The sequence below is a fragment of the Kryptolebias marmoratus genome, linkage group LG22, assembly GCF_001649575.2.
Source record: "Kryptolebias marmoratus isolate JLee-2015 linkage group LG22, ASM164957v2, whole genome shotgun sequence".
In the NCBI taxonomy this organism is placed as follows: Eukaryota; Metazoa; Chordata; class Actinopteri; order Cyprinodontiformes; family Rivulidae; genus Kryptolebias; species Kryptolebias marmoratus.
Genome location: NC_051451.1, coordinates 19,961,731 through 19,980,488, shown reverse-complemented (window position 1 = coordinate 19,980,488; position 18,758 = coordinate 19,961,731). Strand labels below are relative to the sequence as shown.

The 18,758-nt window shown below is 37.7% G+C and overlaps 1 protein-coding gene across 1 annotated transcript in view; it reads left to right on the top strand.

The window, feature by feature from the left end:
• srbd1 (S1 RNA binding domain 1) overlaps window positions 1–12,117 on the top strand; it is a 43,655-nt gene extending 31,538 nt beyond the window's left edge. The window contains exons 17-21 of the mRNA XM_017428445.1: window positions 1,205–1,311; window positions 2,742–2,909; window positions 3,664–3,813; window positions 8,975–9,159; window positions 10,543–12,117. Of these exons, the coding sequence (XP_017283934.1) occupies window positions 1,205–1,311; window positions 2,742–2,909; window positions 3,664–3,813; window positions 8,975–9,159; window positions 10,543–10,835 (903 nt within the window). The 3' untranslated portion in view covers window positions 10,836–12,117. The remainder of the gene's footprint in view (window positions 1–1,204; window positions 1,312–2,741; window positions 2,910–3,663; window positions 3,814–8,974; window positions 9,160–10,542) is intronic.
• Window positions 12,118–18,758: the final 6,641 nt, after the last annotated feature.

Sequence of the window (18,758 nt, the reverse complement as noted above, 5' to 3'; positions counted from 1 at the left end):
CCTCGAGCAGTCGCTGAGTCATCAGTCTCCAGCTGAAACGCTTGAATTTTGATCAGATCCCACAGCTGAGGGTTTCATTTTCTTCTTCCTCATTTTCTAGTCCTTCCAGGATTTTTTACATTTGTTTTTGCATTTTGTTTTAATAGAGATTTTTATTATTTTTGTTATGGTTATTTTTATTGCTATGATAACATTACCTTACCTTTTCCTTGATGACCATCTTTCTTTCTCTTTAAATAGAATAATATTCCAGTTCCTCTGGAAAACATGCCATGAATTAAAAAACTCTAACAGTTAAGAGGTGTGAAGGTTCACTTGGAGGATCTTTACCGACAGTGAGCTGCTCAAGCAGAACGTTGTATGAGGTTAAGAGACCACTAACAGGCCAAGCCAAACATTCGTGATGTCCTTCTGCAGGTCCTTTGCCTGTCAAGCCGCAGTTTATTTTTCTGATGTTTCTCCGCTTCTTTTCTTGCTTTACAATCTGTCTGTTTAATTTTTCTGACATGTTACATGTTGTTGTGTGTGCCTAAACAAAATCAGTACTGTTGCAAAAATATAACATGTAGTGTTTGGGAATAAATACACAGCCTAGGTATTGTGTCAACAAAAAATGTGTTTTGTAGTCCTTCTGTAAACCATATTATTTATAGAAACACTTAAAGTAAAATGCAGCACCATTGTATATAGATGGTTTGTACTTTTTATTATAAAATCTTAATAAAATAGTTATAAGATGATTTAATCGAAATACAACAGGATTACAGTACAGAGCACTACTTTTTGAGCCTGTAGAGCTGCTTTCTTTGCAGCTGATTTCAGGAAAGTTACTGAGAAATCCACTCAAGTCTGTTTTGACTGACTGTTAGAGGAATGAAGGACACAGGAGCTGAAACAATGTACCAAAGTCTTTGATTCTGACATTCAAACTGTGAGTTATCAAGCACAGAAAAATAAGAGTTTTGCTACTTTTTCCACTTTACAAAGTACATCTTGATTCCTAAATTAAATTTTAAAATGTGCACTAGTTATGATTGCATAAAACAGTGCTTCATGTTGCAGGGCAAGTTATTCACCTTGAGAAAGGAACAAAAGCAGTTTTAAGCAATTTTTCTACTAAATAAGTTCTCACACTGATATCATTTCCTTCTCCATGTGGACGCACACGTAAAACTGTCTGTGTTTATGTTAACTGTTCTTACAGCACGATGTGTCAGCCGGAGCTCTGAAGGCAGCGCTGGATGGAGTGGTACAGGAGTGTGTGAGCTTTGTGGGGGTGGACATCAACATCTGCTCTGAGACATTGATGAGGTAAATGATACAGAAAAAAAAAACATGAGGAACTGTAGAGTGGGAAAACCTAAAGTGCTAACAAACAGTGTTGTCATAAGTAGTGCCATTATATTCATCAGATAGTTTTGGTAAAAACATGAGGAAAACTGATAGAACATCTTAAAGAAGTTATTTTTTTTGTAGATTTAGAACATCTCAGCTGATTACCTTTCATGACTTTCTCCCTGATGATAAGAACATTGATCTGGAGGGCTCCTTATCTCCTGTACTACTTTTGCTATATAAATAAATCTCACTTCACTTTTTGTAATGTTTGCTGGAGATAGTTGTTCATCAATTTGCTCTTAAGTTTGGGTCTGAATGAGTTATGAATTAAAGTATTTTCCTGATGCAGAATCTATGAAAATCCAAACACCAGAAATGCCTCAAACTTTGCCCATCAGTGTCCACACGTCCTCAAAGCAGGTGTGTGTTTTCACGTCCACGCTCTGTTCGGTAGTTTCCTCACACATGCAAATTCTGAGAAAGAGATGAAGTTGGGCTCAGACCCCTGACATACTTTCCCTTTGCAGTCACAACATGGCAAAGCTTCATTCAGAGTCATGAACAGGCGTGTGATTAATTCACATACACACAAACGGCCTGCCAGCTTTCTGTTTAGACTAAAGCTTCACACCCAGGCCCCAATTACTGGGCTGACTAGAATCAACTGAGAGGATTAGGCAGAGTTACACACCAAAAAAATGTTAGTAGACACTGAAACACTTCAGTACATGACCTAATCCCTAGTAGAACACTGCACTGCAGACGCTGTTGCAGGTATTCACACATGACTCAGAAGGACAGGAAGTGCACAGATTTGATATAAACTCTTTTTATACAACTGAGACAAACGGTATGAAATAAACTGGCACTGAGTCTGAGACAGGCATCAGGTCATCTGTTTACCTGTCTGCTCTACGAGAGAGCTTTTTCCATTTCTGCCACCAGTTAGGCCACACTCGCATACACAGACCTTCAGCGTGGAGACGTGTTGATGACTGACGCATTATATGGAGTGTTGACATAGCAGTGTGTTTTAGAGTGAGTGACTCACTGTGGGCATTAACAGGATCGGCCTAATTGAGTTTCAGATCACCTCTTGTCTTTGCTCAGCCAAAAGTGGACAAATGCACCCACTAAAGATCTGTTTTCATTTAGTGTATTATCAGCACTTGTTTCAATGCAGTGTCACAGATTTAGCTTTATTTAACTTTTATTAAAGGAGTTGAAATATTAATGGTTCTATATTTATTTTAGGCGGGACTTTTTTGTGTGTTGGCACCCATTGTGTGCTAAAGATTTCTGAATTAAATGAAGATCTGTTTAGAATTTTCCTTAAGTTATTTAGATAAAAAGGTGTAATCTTAATCTTTGTTCTCTGTTTTGTTTCTTGTGTTATTTTCCAGGCATGTAGCGGGCCTGAACGCTGGCCGGGCTCGGAGCATTGCAGAGTGGAGAGAAAAGAACGGTTCCTTCGTCAACAGAGAGCAACTTAAACTGATCAAAGGCATGGGGCCGAAAAGCTACCAACAATGTGCTGGCTTCATCAGGATCAACCCTCAAACACTAAACAGGTACTTTCTTCTTTTTGATTAGTACCAAAATATCAACAAGGCCTTGTACAAACTGTTAATATTAGATATTTATATAACCTAACATCAACCACTAATAAAATAACGATTAACAAAACGGACCTATTATTAACTAATCTAAAAAAGTCACCACCTCCAGTGAATGACTCAGTGTTGTGTGGACACCTAACAGGCAACTTACAAAGAAACATTTTTTAATGGGATCATTAGACACTTTGACACAAAGTCACAAAACTAGTTTTCATTATTAAATTATGAACCATCAAGGTGGTTAAAATCCATTAGCTGGCCCACATATATCTGCTGCTAATAACAACATACCCAGAGATAAAGTTTAATATTAATTCTTTGCAAACTTGTTTGATCTGTGGAAACGCAGCAGTAGTTCATCCTTTGAGTTTAAGTGTTCATGTTGTGAAGATGGTAAGTTACATTATAGTAACTGGATTGAACATCAGTGACGAAGCAGCTGATGTCTAAAGGGAATTTGAAATACCTTTTAAAAAACCCAGAGTACTAATGCCCAAGACCACTTGAAGAAAATGACAAAGTAGTCTGGGTCTTTGGAAGCAAACAAAATTAAATGAAGGGTCAACCTCCATATCTAAATACCACTCCAAACAAATCAGAAAATGTGTTTCGAATCCAATGAATCAACAGTCTGATATTAAGTTTAAAGGCAAAGTCTCTGACAGTATAACAAATTTTATAAACATCTGTATGTTTTCTCAAATAGTGTCAAATCCTCACCCCAATCTGCACCAGCAGCACCAGAGAAACCAGTGGCCAAGAAGGGCAAAGGAAAGACTGGAGTTAGCATCCCGACTTCATTAAACCCTCTGGACCAAACCTGTATACACCCAGAGTCCTACCATGTGGCACAGCGGTAAGACACACGAAAACACACAAGCACACACTTGTACAGCAGCATACCCCACTGGCCAAAACATGTTCAGGCTAAGATGGAGCTGATTTTAACACCATCTCATATGGTGTTGGTTATAGTGGTGGAGGACTCTGATTTGATTTACGCAGACATGGGATCCGAGAAAGGAGGAGTTGGCTTTGTACATGCACATGGTGGTGTGTGTGTCCTTGTGTGAGAAATGATTGTTAGCGCTGCTGATGCTGTTATCAAAAGCACATTGAACATCTGCCACAGAAATCGGTGTGTGTGTGTGTAAGCCTTCTCTCCTGCAGCTGTAGTCACTCAGCTGTGTTTAGTCTACATAAGTTCTGACACTAGTGGCTTTAAGCATTACTCCCCTCATGTTGATGTGCCTTTAATAGCCCGAGTACGTGTGTGGGATAATATGTCTCTTTGCACACATTCAGATAGATCGATGCTACTTTATGAAATACTGCTTTTCCTTTTTCAGCCAAATATTTAGGTGTGTTTGTTGGTTTGTGTTTTTAAGTTGTTTAGGGTTGACTACAGAAATATTAAAAGCTGTTTGTCGACTCTTATTTACATCCATTCATCTTTTACTAACCCAAAGCCGCAGTTAGGTTACATCTAGTAAAGTTGGCAGCATAGAGAAATTTTACGTTGTTTCCACAGATATTTGAAAAGTTTACTTTTCAAATTACTTTTTTGGAACAAGGACAGACTTGATTCATGTTAATTAAAAATCTAATTGCAGTAACGGTGCAGACATGGGATACAAGAGTATGAAATTAACATAGAAAATCCACAATTTTTGACACATTTTTATTTGCTTTTCTTTTCACATATAAAAGCAAATAATGCATAATTAAAATTACATTTTGTCAGTTTAACTTTATCATCAAATTCATTCCTATTTTTGTTTTTTATTTTCTCTGCTGTTTAGAATTGTAATCCTGTGTTGACAAATGTTGTACATTTTGCTACGGCTATATTATATTATAGTTTCATTTTGGGAGTTAAGTCAACCTTAATTTGATTAACATTTATTATTATTATTTATTTATTGTCTTTGGAGTTTTCTAGTCGGTCCAGTCTCTGGCATCCCTGATTTGTTCTCTAAACATCCTGATTTACAGCTGATGAAAGCAGAAGGTTTGGAGGGAGGATTGTGATGGAATGCTGTATGTCAGCATTCATGTGTGTTGTGTCTTTATGGTGTATAAGGAATATCATGTTCATTACATTAGTGGAACTAGATCCTCCATTACTGCTCGCAGCCCACACATCAGCCCCATTTTTGAAACCATAAACCCACACATGCAAAAAGCAGAAACACAAAAGCACTGACACATTTTATCCAGCCTTCCTTTCATAAAATTGTGCAGTTTCCTTTTCAAAAAACAAATCAATTTATAAAATATTCCGTGTTAGAAGATCAACTACGTACGAATGTTTTACATCAGTATATAAGTTAATGTCTGTTTTTTTTTTTGTAATAATAGCTGGGTCTGTTCCAGTTTTCCAGTAATATTAGTAGTAATCTGGTTTGAAAGCAGAGGGGCTCCAATCTGATGGATATTTTCCTAATAAGTTACAGTCAAGGCCCAACATTTCTAAAACACAAGACAGATTGGGTCATTTCTGTGGACCTGGATAAAATCTGTACCTCAGCCCACCCAACCCCACGTCCACACATGCACACACACACCACATATATGCACATGCAGAGTAGTGTAGGTAATTATATAAGCATGAAGCCAACAGTGGTGGAGGCCTCTGGACTCTTAGTACTCTTTAAATACTTACATACAGCACTGAAAGTTGAGACGTCCAGCACACACACACACACATTTGAAAACATAACCTCAAATCTCTCTGCTTCTCAAATCTTGTATTTGTTGCCACTCAAGTTAAAGAAACAATCCCACTTTTTTTGTAAACTGATAATGATCTCTCTCTCTTGAACCTGTGTATTTTTATTTTAGAGTTTGAGCAGATTTGAGCACCAGGTGTTTATTCAAAGTTACTACAGAGATATCTCTGATTACAAATCTTTAAATAGTTCAACTACAAAAATATTAATGTTTTATAGTGGGATTAAAATTTGGATAATTGTACCATATTCATGGAGTGTGTGGTAGGACGAGACATTTTTCATTCAAATTATGCCCTGCTGAGTTAAATCATAAATAACAACTTTCTGTTCCTGACTGGGTTCCCTCTTGGAGGCATTTTTGGCGTGTCTCTTAGACAGCTAAGCCATCAAGACACAACTGTTTCTTTTCCTGTAGAGAGATATATGATTGTATAGATGGGAAGCTTAGTGAGACACAGACAGAAGACCTCGGCATTAGGCACAGTCTTGTCCAGAGGTGTTCGTTTCCTCACCACTAAGCCATTTCAGGCCTTATCCTCAGCCACTATTTTTTACTGAACTAGCTTACCGGTGTTGAGAGATTGATTCAGCCTAAATCCCTCCTCTTAGTCAGTGATTTCAGTGGCAGAGCCTCTCAGCTCACAACTGCCTCATACAAAAGTTTGTACACAAGCTGTTTTCTCCCTGCTCCTGCCAATTGAGCATTTCTGAGCGACATTGTACATGAATCAACTTTGTGTACATGTGTGTGTCCACCTGTTCTGTCCATCACGGGGTGGACAGCTGCGGAGTCTGTTTGGCGTCAGGCTTCCAGTGAGCGACATTCATCATGGACGCTACCCAACTGGTCCAAAAATGTACACATGCATGGAGGAAAATGCTTTCACGTCTATCACCAGCTGTGCTCAGCGTCTGCTGTAAATAATACATACACTATATACAACACACACACACATACACACATCCACAGCCACACTTATCTCATTCTTCCATTTCTCTGTTTTGCCACTTTGGCCAGTTTGTCTCCATGTCTGGTTAGATTGCTAATTAGTTTAGGTTTATATTTCAAGCACAGACAATTTGTAATGGTGCAATCTGGCTGATTGTCTAGACATTATGGTGTGAGGCATCATGTTAGAATAAAGTTTTACATTTGTGGTTGGCAAGCTAGTTATCCAGTCCCAGCACAGCAGGGGCTGTGTCATGGAGCAAAGTGTCAGGGTGTTTACAGCCCGATGTGGATGTACCCAAATTTACGAGGGGATAAATAAAATGTGTTTTTCCAAATGGAAAGCTTCACCTCAGCAGCTGATGAGAAATAACACCCTCATGTCCCTCAGCTCTCACTGAGTTGCAATAACTTATAGTGTGGGGCTGTTTTGGGCGGATTAATATTTTTCTAATTTCCCAGTTTTCTTAGGGTCTCACTACAACATTTGAAATAAATTGAGGTCTGGTGTTTGACTTTGCATTTCCAACACGTTGATTCTTTTCTTTGTGAGACAGTGTTTTTTGCTGAAGAGCTTGGGATTAATTATCCTGGTGCATGAGTCAGTTTTAGCTTTGGACAGATGGTCTCACATTTGACTCTCAAAATACTTCAGTCTGAGAGGTGCTTGTGGTCAGTTCAGTGACCACAGGTCCCGCTGACAAACAAGCCCAAATTATCACCCCCTCCACCACAGTGCTTGACAGTTAGAGGCGTTTGTGCTGATATTCTGTATTTGGTAGATGTGCATTATGAGCAAGCATCTCCACTTGGACCTTGTCTGTCCAAAGAACATTGTTCCAGAATTTTCATTGTTTTTTCAGATGCAACTAGTAAGGTTTTCTTCATTTTTGTTGCAGCCAATGATGAAAGGGCAATAATGTTTTACCCTTGTTCGTGTGTGTGTGCATGTTTGTCCGTCATGGTTGCAAAATATCTCATAAGCCAGTGAATGGATTTTAAAAATACATTCAGAAAGTAATCATTGGATGGTCATTTGCATCTATTATTATTTTTAATCAGCCCCATTCAATATGGCTGCCACAGCAAAGCTACCCTGGCAAACACAATGCATGGCTTAAACTCCCAACACGTTCTCCGAGACCTTCACATTGCATGATAGTTTTGCTTAAAACTTTGGATATAACTGTTGGCATCAACCCTGTCAGTCTGATAGTAAAATGTCTCATAAACCACTGGACAGATTTTAATGAAACTCTTAGAAAGTCGTCATTGGCTGAACATTTACAGCTGATTAACTTTTGGAGATGATCCAAATCAAGATAGCTGCCATAGCTAATCAACTTTAGCCAACAAACAGATGGTTTTACTCAGGTAATTTTACAAATATTGAGCAAAAGCTTGGTGTGGTAGCTGAGAGTCATCCACAACATGAACTCTGAGGGCTAACAACTCAAACGTTGCAGTATTGCATATGATTCCAGAAGATTTGCTTGTAGTTGAACCTGAAGTGGTAAATTCGTTATCTCCTGTTACAGCAGCACTTTGATTAATTTGTTTTATTTATTTATTTATTTTCTTTACCACGACAGTACATATATACTTTGGCTATCTCATGATCTCAAGGCAGATAATTTGTTATCTTTAGAAGTTTTTCAAAAGTGATTAAATTTCTCCATCAAATATTTGTTTTTGTTTTTTTAATTTTTATTTTAGAACAAACCTGGAAACATTTGCAGCTTCTGAACCACTGGTGTTTTATTTGGCAGAAACTTCTCAGTGTGTTTATTATGAATTTGAGATGTTTTCAACAGTGATCGTACGAGAGAGGAAAAATTACATGTGAAAGTGTAATAATTTCAAAGATCAACATTTCTCAATGTATATAAATAAATCAATTAAATTACCTAAAAGGTATTATTTTAATGAAATACTTTCTAACCTACAGTTAAGTTTGGATTTTAATAAATAAATCCCAATAATTGTCTTTACCTATTGATTTAGTTTTAAATTCATGAATTTCACTTGTTAGAAAAAAAAATAGTGTAAAATATTTTAAGTAAACAAAGTGCTTGCTTTCATAAAGCAAGTGTTTTGAAATGTTTTTTTTTTCTAATGTGATATGATGTTTAAAAGGCGTTGTTTTACTAGTGTAATAAAATGAAAAAGATTTTGTCTTGATAAATGATTTTTCTTCTGCATCATCAGACTCTCCCTTCATTTTCCCATCTTTTCATCTCTGTTGCTTCATTCCTCTTAGTGTGTTGAAAGCTACATTCTCCTACACAGCTGTACTTTACATATTGTTCTTTACTCTTTTCTTTTCTGTGCAGGTTTTTGTCCCTTGTTGGTGGGAATGTGGACCAAATCGGTAGCACAGCTCTGCGCTCCAGTGTGGAGAACAAGGTAAAGATGAGCTGCGTTGAGGAACTGGCCAAGGCAGTGGACACCACGCCCGAGACCCTCAAACTCATCATAGATGGCCTTTCACAGCCCCCCGGCTTTGACATACGACAAAGTAAGACTTGTTCAACTCAATCACACAACTTATTTAACTTATAATCAGTACAGTCAGAACCAATATTTCTTATCAGGAAACATTTTATTTAAATTAAGCCTTATTCAGAGTGCAACCACATCATCAAAAAACAACAAATATAAAAAAATAAAAGAGAGTCTGGATTCTCTCAGCAGCATTTTTTTTTGTCTCTTGGTACTTTTTTGTGAAAAGGTTTGAAGTCCCATCATAAAACGCTCAGTACTTCATATCACAGAAAGGTTTGTGGTTATTTCTGCATTTTAACAGTCTCCATAATATTTTTTAATGTCTCATCTGTTTGTTCTTTGAGTCCCTGCTGTATTTGTGCTGTTTACTGGAGTGACCACACACTGTCTTTTCTTGCCTTTAGTATAATAACCGTGTCTGTGGTTTCCTCTCTGCAGCCCAACAATGCAGGCAGTATATTTCTGACCTCATGTGATGGGTCCAGCAGACTTTGTTTTTTGGGCAGAACGTCTAACCAACAAAAATGAAGCAAATTTTTTTTTATTTTATTTGTTTCTTTTTGCTCTGTACCAGGTTTTTGAGTTCAGTAGAGACATTTTAACGAAACAAAAAATAATCTAAAGTTGTTCATTGTTTTTTTGTTGTAATTTGTGGTAATGTGGTGACAAAGAGTAAATATAAGTACAAATTTCCCTTGAAATTCTGAGTAGACTAACTGGTGTATAAATATGTTTTTTTTTTTTTCCGTTTTATTTGTCTGACTGGATAGTTAGGTACAGAAATATTCCACTGCCATATAATCAGACTCCAATTTTTTATACAGTTTCATGTAACCAAAAAAAAAAAAAAATCCTGCCTGTGAAGCCACTTAGTGCTACCTTACGCCTTTTAAGATTAAGGAACGCAGCTTCAAGGTTCATTCTCAGGTTGGACCTATTCAGTTGCAGTACACTTCTCCTGGCCTCCAAGACGGCGCTCAGCTGAGTAAACAGATGGACTGAAGCTACCACGTTGGTGAGAGAATATTCTTGCACTGGTGCGAGGAGAATAATTGAACTAGACTATTTCCTGGATCAGAAGCCTTCCCTGTTTTTATTGCTGATACAAAAAGGAAAACAGCTCTCATAAGCAGGCAGAATGGAAAGTCAGGGTGACCAGAAGACAGGGAAATGCGGAAACGGTGTATGTAGACAAGTGTTCAGTTACTCCTGGTAATATAATATGTTTATGTTTCTTACATCCTGGTATTTTCCTGCATTTCCTCTTCTCTTCTCTGTTCTCCAACATACAGTACTTTTTTTTTTTTTATCTGACACCAGAAATTACATTATGCCACCTCATTTTTTTCTATTGTTTTATTTTAACATTCCCTCTCTCGACCTCTCTCTCTGCCAGATTTCGGCCAGGCGGACTTTAAGCGAGGCATCGTGTCCATGAGTGATCTGCAAGTCGGCGCGGTGCTGACAGGCCGCGTGGACAACACGGCTCTGTTCGGAGCTTTCGTAGACATCGGTGTCGGTCGCTCCGGCCTCATCCACAAGAGCAACATCACTCTGGACAAGCTGCCCGTCAGCCAGCGGTGTCGCAGCTTGGCTCTGGGGCCTGGGGAGCGGGTCGAGGTCCGGGTCCTCAGTGTTGATGCTCAAAGGGGACGGATTGGGCTGGACCTGATCAGGGTCCTTCAATAGATTATCTTCATTTCTTTCTTTACGTGAACTAAACATGTAAGAAGAAATTACACACAAGGCAACATGTGAGACAGTTTATCTCCTAATGTTAGCAAAAATGTTTGAATATAAACAGAAATGCTTCCTATGAGCAAACCAAATACATTCACTTTACCCAGAAATCAGTGCGTTATAGAGGCAGTTCATTGTTTTGCAGTCTAACATGTTTGGAGGTGCTGCAGATTTTAGTTGGTGTTAATTTAAACAAAATCCTAATATGATGTTACTTGAATATTATTGACTGAGGTTAATATTCATAAATTCACCTGCAGAAGTAGATAAAAATTCTACTTTTCAGTTATTTATTTATTTTGCTAAGAGACATTTGTGTGTATGTTATACTGTTTGTTTACTAGTTCCTAATGTTATCCTAAAACAGACAAGTTGTTAAAATTAAAATATTTCCCATATTTCCTCTTTTCCGAATGCGCATTTCCTTAAAAGGAAAACTCAACAAACTGCATTGTGCTTCGCTTTAGAGAGAGGGCAGGTATGAGTAAATATGGTACCAGGATTCTGACATTAAGAAGAGAGAAAAGAGGAAGAAAGACACTAAGTTTTGATTACAGACAACAGAAAACTGTAAAGTTAAAATTGGGGGGGGGGGATACGGGTCGCAGAAGGAAATGATAGGGTTTCTCTTCCTCTGACTGCAGTAATGCCTGAAGGCTTTTTAGGCATCGTCCCAGACACAATTATCCCATAACACACAAACACCCTAATCAGCTGCTTCAAAATTAATCCCAGACTCCCCATTCACATTATCTAATTTGTTTGTTTTTATGAAAGTAAAATAAAATAAAAAAAATACTCAAAATATGGTTCTGAAAAAGCCTGGGGTCCTAAGCTTTATTCTGAATGCAGATTACCTAATCACTGGTAGGGCTGTTGCTTCACTACCTCCCTTTGGGTCAACAAATGGAAAATATTTTAGTCACACAAACACAAAGAGATGTTCAATCAAAATGAATCATTAGTGGCAGTTTGCTCGGTGATGATCTGAGAGAGAGGCAGACATACAGTTCAGATCTCTCCGTACCGTATCTCATGCACTGATTTGTAAAATATTTTCATTTTCAAATCAAAGCGTTTTATTTCGTTTGACGGTAACTGCCTTTGTCAGTTTGTTATCTTTTTGTTTCCTTTTTAATAAGCTTGGCAGATGCTGTAGTTTTAGTGTTTCCTGTGTTTTTGTTTTGGGGTACATGTGTATTTGTTCGAGTAAACACCGCTTCCCCCCTCAGCACCGTTCCTGCTTCCTCCCTCTACCAAACGTGAGCCCGCAGACGGGACAGGCAATCTGGCAGCCAGCTACTGCTGCCCCTTGGCGTTTTTGTCAAACACTGTCCAGTAATGAGATTGTGATAAGAAACAGACTAACTGCAGGTGTAGCTGTGTGGCTCTCTGTTCTCTGCTGCTGCTTGTGTAGTGGACTGTGCTCAGGTGTGGCCTTAGGTTTTAGTAAAAAATAAATAAATAACACACACGTAGATGATAAGCAAGATAATCAATTATTTCCATGTTTTAATTTACAAAATAAATGTTTAAAGGCCAAAACAATTAAAACAAGACAATTCAACTAAAAAAAAACGTCCAAATTCACCAGTGCAGGGATCCTTTTTTTCATCTGTTGTTCAAAACCCAACAATGAAAACAAATAAATACATCTTATTAAGCAAACAGCAGAGCATAAAATTTAATTTAATTTACTGCCCTGATCTCGTATTTCCTAAAGCACCTTCTATTAAAGCATTTAATATCTGAAGAGCTGCTTTACATTGGTTATAATGTTTATTCTTGTTTAAAAATATTGTTTGATTGAATTAGAATGGCCGTAAAGAAAGCAAATTCACTTGTATATTGATGTGGTAGTAGCTGAGGGTAATTAATAACACGTACTGTGAGCACGAGCACATCAAGCAAGATCTTACAATATCAATGTGACTAGCTGTACAATGACAGAAATCCAATGTAATGTCTGTTAGCAGATATTTAGGGGTAAAGTCTACTGCACACATGAAAAAAGGTTTAATGAGAAAAACAAAAAATGACATATTCTTGTCTCGTTTGTTAAAGCTGATTGCAGACTAAAATCCCTCTCATGAACTCCGTTTTCCAGAGTTCGCCGACACACACTTGACAAATTCCAGACAACCAAAGGGGTGAGAAAGACTTTGGCTTTTGACATCATCAGTGAAAAAACAGGAGTGAAGTACAGACAGAGGTGGATGGGAGAGATGGATGGATGGAGTTAGGAGAAAGAAGGATGGAAGGAGACAGGAAATGAAAGGCTTTCTCCGGTTTCACTCCCTGTGACCTCATCAGTGTGATCATGGATTTTATGAGCTTTCCTTCTCGACGCCCACGCTCCACCTCACACGTGCCAGGACACACACGCACACACACTTCTGCTCCAATATTTTATTCTCTGGCATAGAAAAACACGCAGTACATGTGTTTTTCTATCTTTTTGTTCACTTTCTCACACTCCTTGTGTCAACCTTTCACATATTTTTCACACACTGAGATGTTAAATACTGAAGAAAATGACCTTTTTTATTGATTGTGTTCATATAATCAAGGAACTCCTGTGGTAAAGAACACACACCACACCACAGAAATTCCTGACAGAAGCAGATGTGACTTTTTTTCATTACATCAAGAAAGACAGCAGCACGAGTAAACAACAGTTTAGAAGTTAGTACTTGGCTAAACTTCCTTGGGAACAAACACAGCTCATGTTCCCCCTCTGCTTTTAGCTGTCTGTAACTTATTAAATGCATTAGATGGTTTGTTTTATTCAGAAGTAGGTCGTCCTGTAATGGAATTTGAGGCCAGCAGTGACGTCAATCTAAAAAGTAATGATTCCATCCTGATTTGATTTTTTTGCGAGGTGCTCGCTAGTGGTATCCCACAATCTAACCGTCTACAGAACACTGTCGTAGATAATATGTATTGATTACTGGTTTTACATCTCTGCAGTACTTATAAATGGTTTTACGTAGAGCAGGTACAAAATGTATTTTAAAATAAAATTTAAAAACAAAAATCGGTGTAAATTTTCCCTTTCTAGCACGTCAAAGTCAGGAAGTACGGGAAGAGAAAAGCCAGAAGGAGCCAGTTCAGTTTTTCCATTTGAAGAAATTGTGTTTTTTACCTGTTTTATTATGTTAACGAAAAGTTAACCGGAAGCCATGACACCCTCAAAATGAGCCTCCTCACACAAAAGTCCTATATCTGTGAAATTTGAATTGTACTCACGATAATCATTAATGCACCAGACCTATATAGCAGCCGCAGCCCGTTTGCTACTGTACGAAGGATCCAGTAACATCTCCAGCTCATGTAGACCCCAAAGGGCAAACAGTGGGTTAGCTGGATTTGGCAGTTGTTTGTTTAGCTGTGTGTTTCAGCATACCATTAATGCTGGGACCTAATAGGGCTGTCAGTGGCAGTAACACACATGGAAGCAATTTTCCTGACACAGATTACACATGGATTTAAACTATCAAAGAAGTGCCTGCTCGGCATGGATTAAACCTGGAGTTAAAGTCTTTTGGGAGGGTGCACCTGTTGGAAAACTCTGGTGCGACAATTTAGCTAAAGCGATGTTTGCAAATTCCTCGCAGCTACATTTTAGAAGCAGCGCTTTACATTGTTGATTAGGCACTAAATATAGATGTGTGTCTTGTAGATGAATATTTAATATTCATTGTCAGCAAAGATCATTTAAGCACTGACTATGGATTTAAAAAACTAAATACTAATGAAAATCCATTTTAGCATTTACATAACAACTAATGTGTAGAAATAAAAGAAAACTCTTTTTTTTTTAAGGGTTTATATTAGTAGTTGTGAATAAGTTGAATACATATTCCACCTGTAAACAGTAGCACAGCCTTACTGTTCCCAGAAGTACAAGATAGTTTTCTGTTTTCAGTGTATACGAGCATCTTCACCCATATTTCTAGTTCAGGTTATTTCCAGTTTTTCATTTGCTGCTCCGTTTTGGTTTTGTTGTAATTATAGAGAAATATTAAACAGTTTTCATTTCCCTCAGAGGGAAAAAAGGTGTTATTGGATAAACCCCAAAATGAGATATACAAAGAGTAAACAACAAAACATCATCTTAATAGTTCTCAGAAGAAAATGAGCAAAGACTTATATTCAGAAGCACAATATAAATGAATTAGATATTATTGAATGATATCACTTTCTTGCCATCGTTTTGAGCAAATCACCTGATTTCAACTGTTTTTTTAACCCAAGGAAAACACTAAATTAAGTTAACTGAATGTTCATAATACAGAGGAGTGAAGATTGTTTTATTGTGAGATCTTTTTGCTCTCAAAATGCTCTTGCTAGGAATTATCTCAGTTTTTTTATTTTTTATTTAATACTATTGTAAGTTGTCGCTTTTGTTTCTTCTTACCTTTACAGCCAGGATGTGGAAGAAGTCCACATGGGAGAGATGGTTGCTAAACTTTTCAAAAAAATTACCATAAAACAATTCAGGCAGCGTCAGGTGTTTTGTGAAAGTGGGTCATCTGAAAGATTATCTTCAGGACTAAATACATACTGTAGATAACAAGTTTTGTTAACAGCTCTTTTCAAATACTCATACATGCTAAATTAGCTAATATTTGGTGTTCGGAAGAAATTTCTTGTGCCTTGAAACCCCAACTTTTTGCCATAGAAGTTCATTGAGTGTTTTATTTCCCCACTAAATAACATCGTGAAAGTTTAAAGCACACTTGCACCCTATTTATTTCCCCCCAATTTAGCTCTTATAGAAATTTTTGGCTCAAAAAAGTACGTCAGCTTTGCTTTTGCTTTTTTATGCTTTATTGAAGGCTACTTTATAGATAAAAAATGGCTTGAAAATAGTGAAAAGAAAAGAATGCCCTCCGACTAACTCACATGTGGATTCATTCCAGTGAAACCCAAGTAGGTAATTAAACATAATGAAGATCTATGCAGAACTGAATGGCCTGTGAGGGCTGGAAAGAGCCACAGGAAGGGCCTGAACCAGTCACCAAAGGAGAGGTGTAGATTTAGGAATTGTCTTGTTAGTGTGTGTGTGTGTGTGTGTGTGTGTGTGTCCGCCTCTGCTGCCTGTGGAAAAACCCAATGGCTTGGTGTGGTTTCTTGGGAATACACTTCCTCTCCGTTCCATCTGTTCCACCACACATCACCCAATCAATTGCTAACCTGATACTCAAGTCGTTCACGCAGCCAGCCAATTGTAGGAGCCACTGGTGGTCATGTGATACTCTAGAGACAGTTGGCAGCCCATTTGTAATGTACAGTTAACTGTATAATGGTATTTTTGCTCCACTGGAAACCGATCTTTGTGTGTGTATGTGCGCAAGAACCCGTCCACTTTAGCATTCTTCAGGGTTTCTCTGATATTTTTTGACAATTCACAGAATGGGTATTGTGTGCGTGTGTGTGTGTACATATGTGACGTAAAACAAAATATTATGGGTTTTGGCTCAGTTAAAGAATTGTTGATTTAGCAATGTTCAATAAAACATCGCTAATGGGCCTTTAAATGATTGAGACTAATTCAATTATGCAACAAAATTTGTATTGTCTTATCATTTCATTCATTACTTTACTTATATTAAATTTAAATGATAGAAGATGAGGGGCTGGGTCTCAAGTCTGCTAAAAACTTGCCAGTGAGCATAGCTTTTTTGCATTTTTGTTAACTGTGGTTTCAAAAGCCTCAGAAGTTATAATATTAATGCAAATACTGTTATTACTGGTTCAACCTGAATAAACTCAGCAAGGGCATACCGAGTTCATTTCAGTTCAACCAAACTCCACTTACACATGAAAACGACCATTTAGACTGGTGTTACACTTTCAGTGTGCATGTGTGAAGACATGAGGGTGAAAATCTTTTTCACTAGCTGCGTTTACGCTGGTTGGTGAAGAGGCAAACGAGGGGGCCGAGAAGAGTGACGAAGGAGAAGCAGTTTTACTCATCAGCCTCTTTGTGCATTGTGGTCAGTTCATCAAGAGCCAAGGGAAACGAGGATGCAGAAGGGGTGAAAGTGCGCACGCATTCATATGCGTTGGTCTTTGCGAGTGCTCCGGTGCCTCATTGTGTGTAAGTTCATGTGTGTGTGTGTGTGTGTGTGTGTGCTCACTGCTGACAGAGAACAGATTGGAGAGGGACAGACCAGACGTGTTAAAGCTGCCAGAATCCTCCACACACACTCTCTAACAGCATCATTATTAAAACTTTAGAGAGGGGCCATCCTGATATGGGGCCAGCTTAAACCCACCACCACACATAAATTTCTCCCAGAATTCTCTGCTTCTGTCTGGCCAGCTGGCAGGTAGTGTTGGAGGCACTGGAATGAGGAGAGAAATCCATCCAACTACCTCTTCTTATTCCCTCTTTATTCTTCTCTGCAAAGAGAGCGTTCCCAGTTTTTTTTCTTTAGTCTCATTTTGTTGTTGCTTTGGCCTGTGCATCTGTCAGTTATAATAAGATTGTACTTACCAGGAATTTTGAAGTTTTTAACACTGGGAAGTTGCTGCTGTAAAGCTATGAATGTAATGATGAAATGATAAGAATAACTATAACTTCCTGCCTAGATTTATCAGATTATTTAAACTTCTGTATCTTGAGATCATTGAGTCTGTCAGTGAATGCTGATGCATTCCTGGAATCTTTAGTAATAAGAATCAGACACTTACTCTAATTAAATTTAGGTATGTTTTGATTGGGATATCAAGTAGTCTTACATCAATATTCAAAGGAAAAGTGTAATAAATAACTAAATGAGCAAAGATTGATACTTGCATATTTGTAACATTACAACATGGTCACACTAGCTTCATAAAACAATGACAATAAAAATGATTTTAACCATGAATGTGAGTCTGGCATAACTCAAGCTAACGACATTGCATGACATTTGTAAATTTTATTTATAAATGAGAATTAAGATTTAGCCAATTTAGCAGATCTGAACACTATTTAGTGAATAAACAGTGTGTGGTAATTAACAGGAAGTGATGTAGATTACAAAAATAATAAATAGATGATTTGAGCACGGTTTTGATTCTGTGTTTTTATCTCGCTATGCAAAGGGACATTCAGACAATATTATCTTGTCTTTTCTTTGTTGCACAACGGTTATGGAAGTGTTATATCAGGAGGTGCATCAGAAGAATACTTAGGCTTTTGTTTTGTTTTAACCAGTGTAAAATCAAGCAAGTGAAGCAGGTGGACAAATAATGGCAGACATCCTTCCTAAGACAACATTTCAACAGCTGCATTTTTCACTATTGTGTCCATGCTTGTCTGTGCATCAGGGAACAAACAGCTCTGGCTAACTGTCCTTTTGCAGTTATAGGAACTCTGTATCCTGGAAAAAAACTACTTTGTGGCTCTGCCTTGGACGTTTGCAGTGGTACAATATGATTACACACATGTGCAGACTATAGATTATAATTCTTCAGTTAATTGTGTTGGTCATAGAGTCACAGTGAGCTCCAACTTGGCTGGTGTTAGCTGTGATGTAGTGTGCTCAGTATTCTGAAGCAGGGTTCATAATATTTACCCAGGTACCGCAGGAAATGAATGGTTTGAAACTGGATGTTTCAGTTTACACTTCTTTTTTTTTGTTAAAGTTGATTTTTAGCGCTTTAATTAAAATAGTTGAGAACACGATTCTTGACTACCTTTGTTTCATTTGCTCATGGTTCATTTTGTGTGTGTTTACCACAGTTGCAGACAAATGGCCTTCATTGAAGTGACACACATTCACCCTTTTTGACATTCACACAAACTTAAAAAACCGCTAATTTTACCCTCCTGTCCAGTTTGCTAAAGACAGCCATTAAATTATCTTACGTTACACA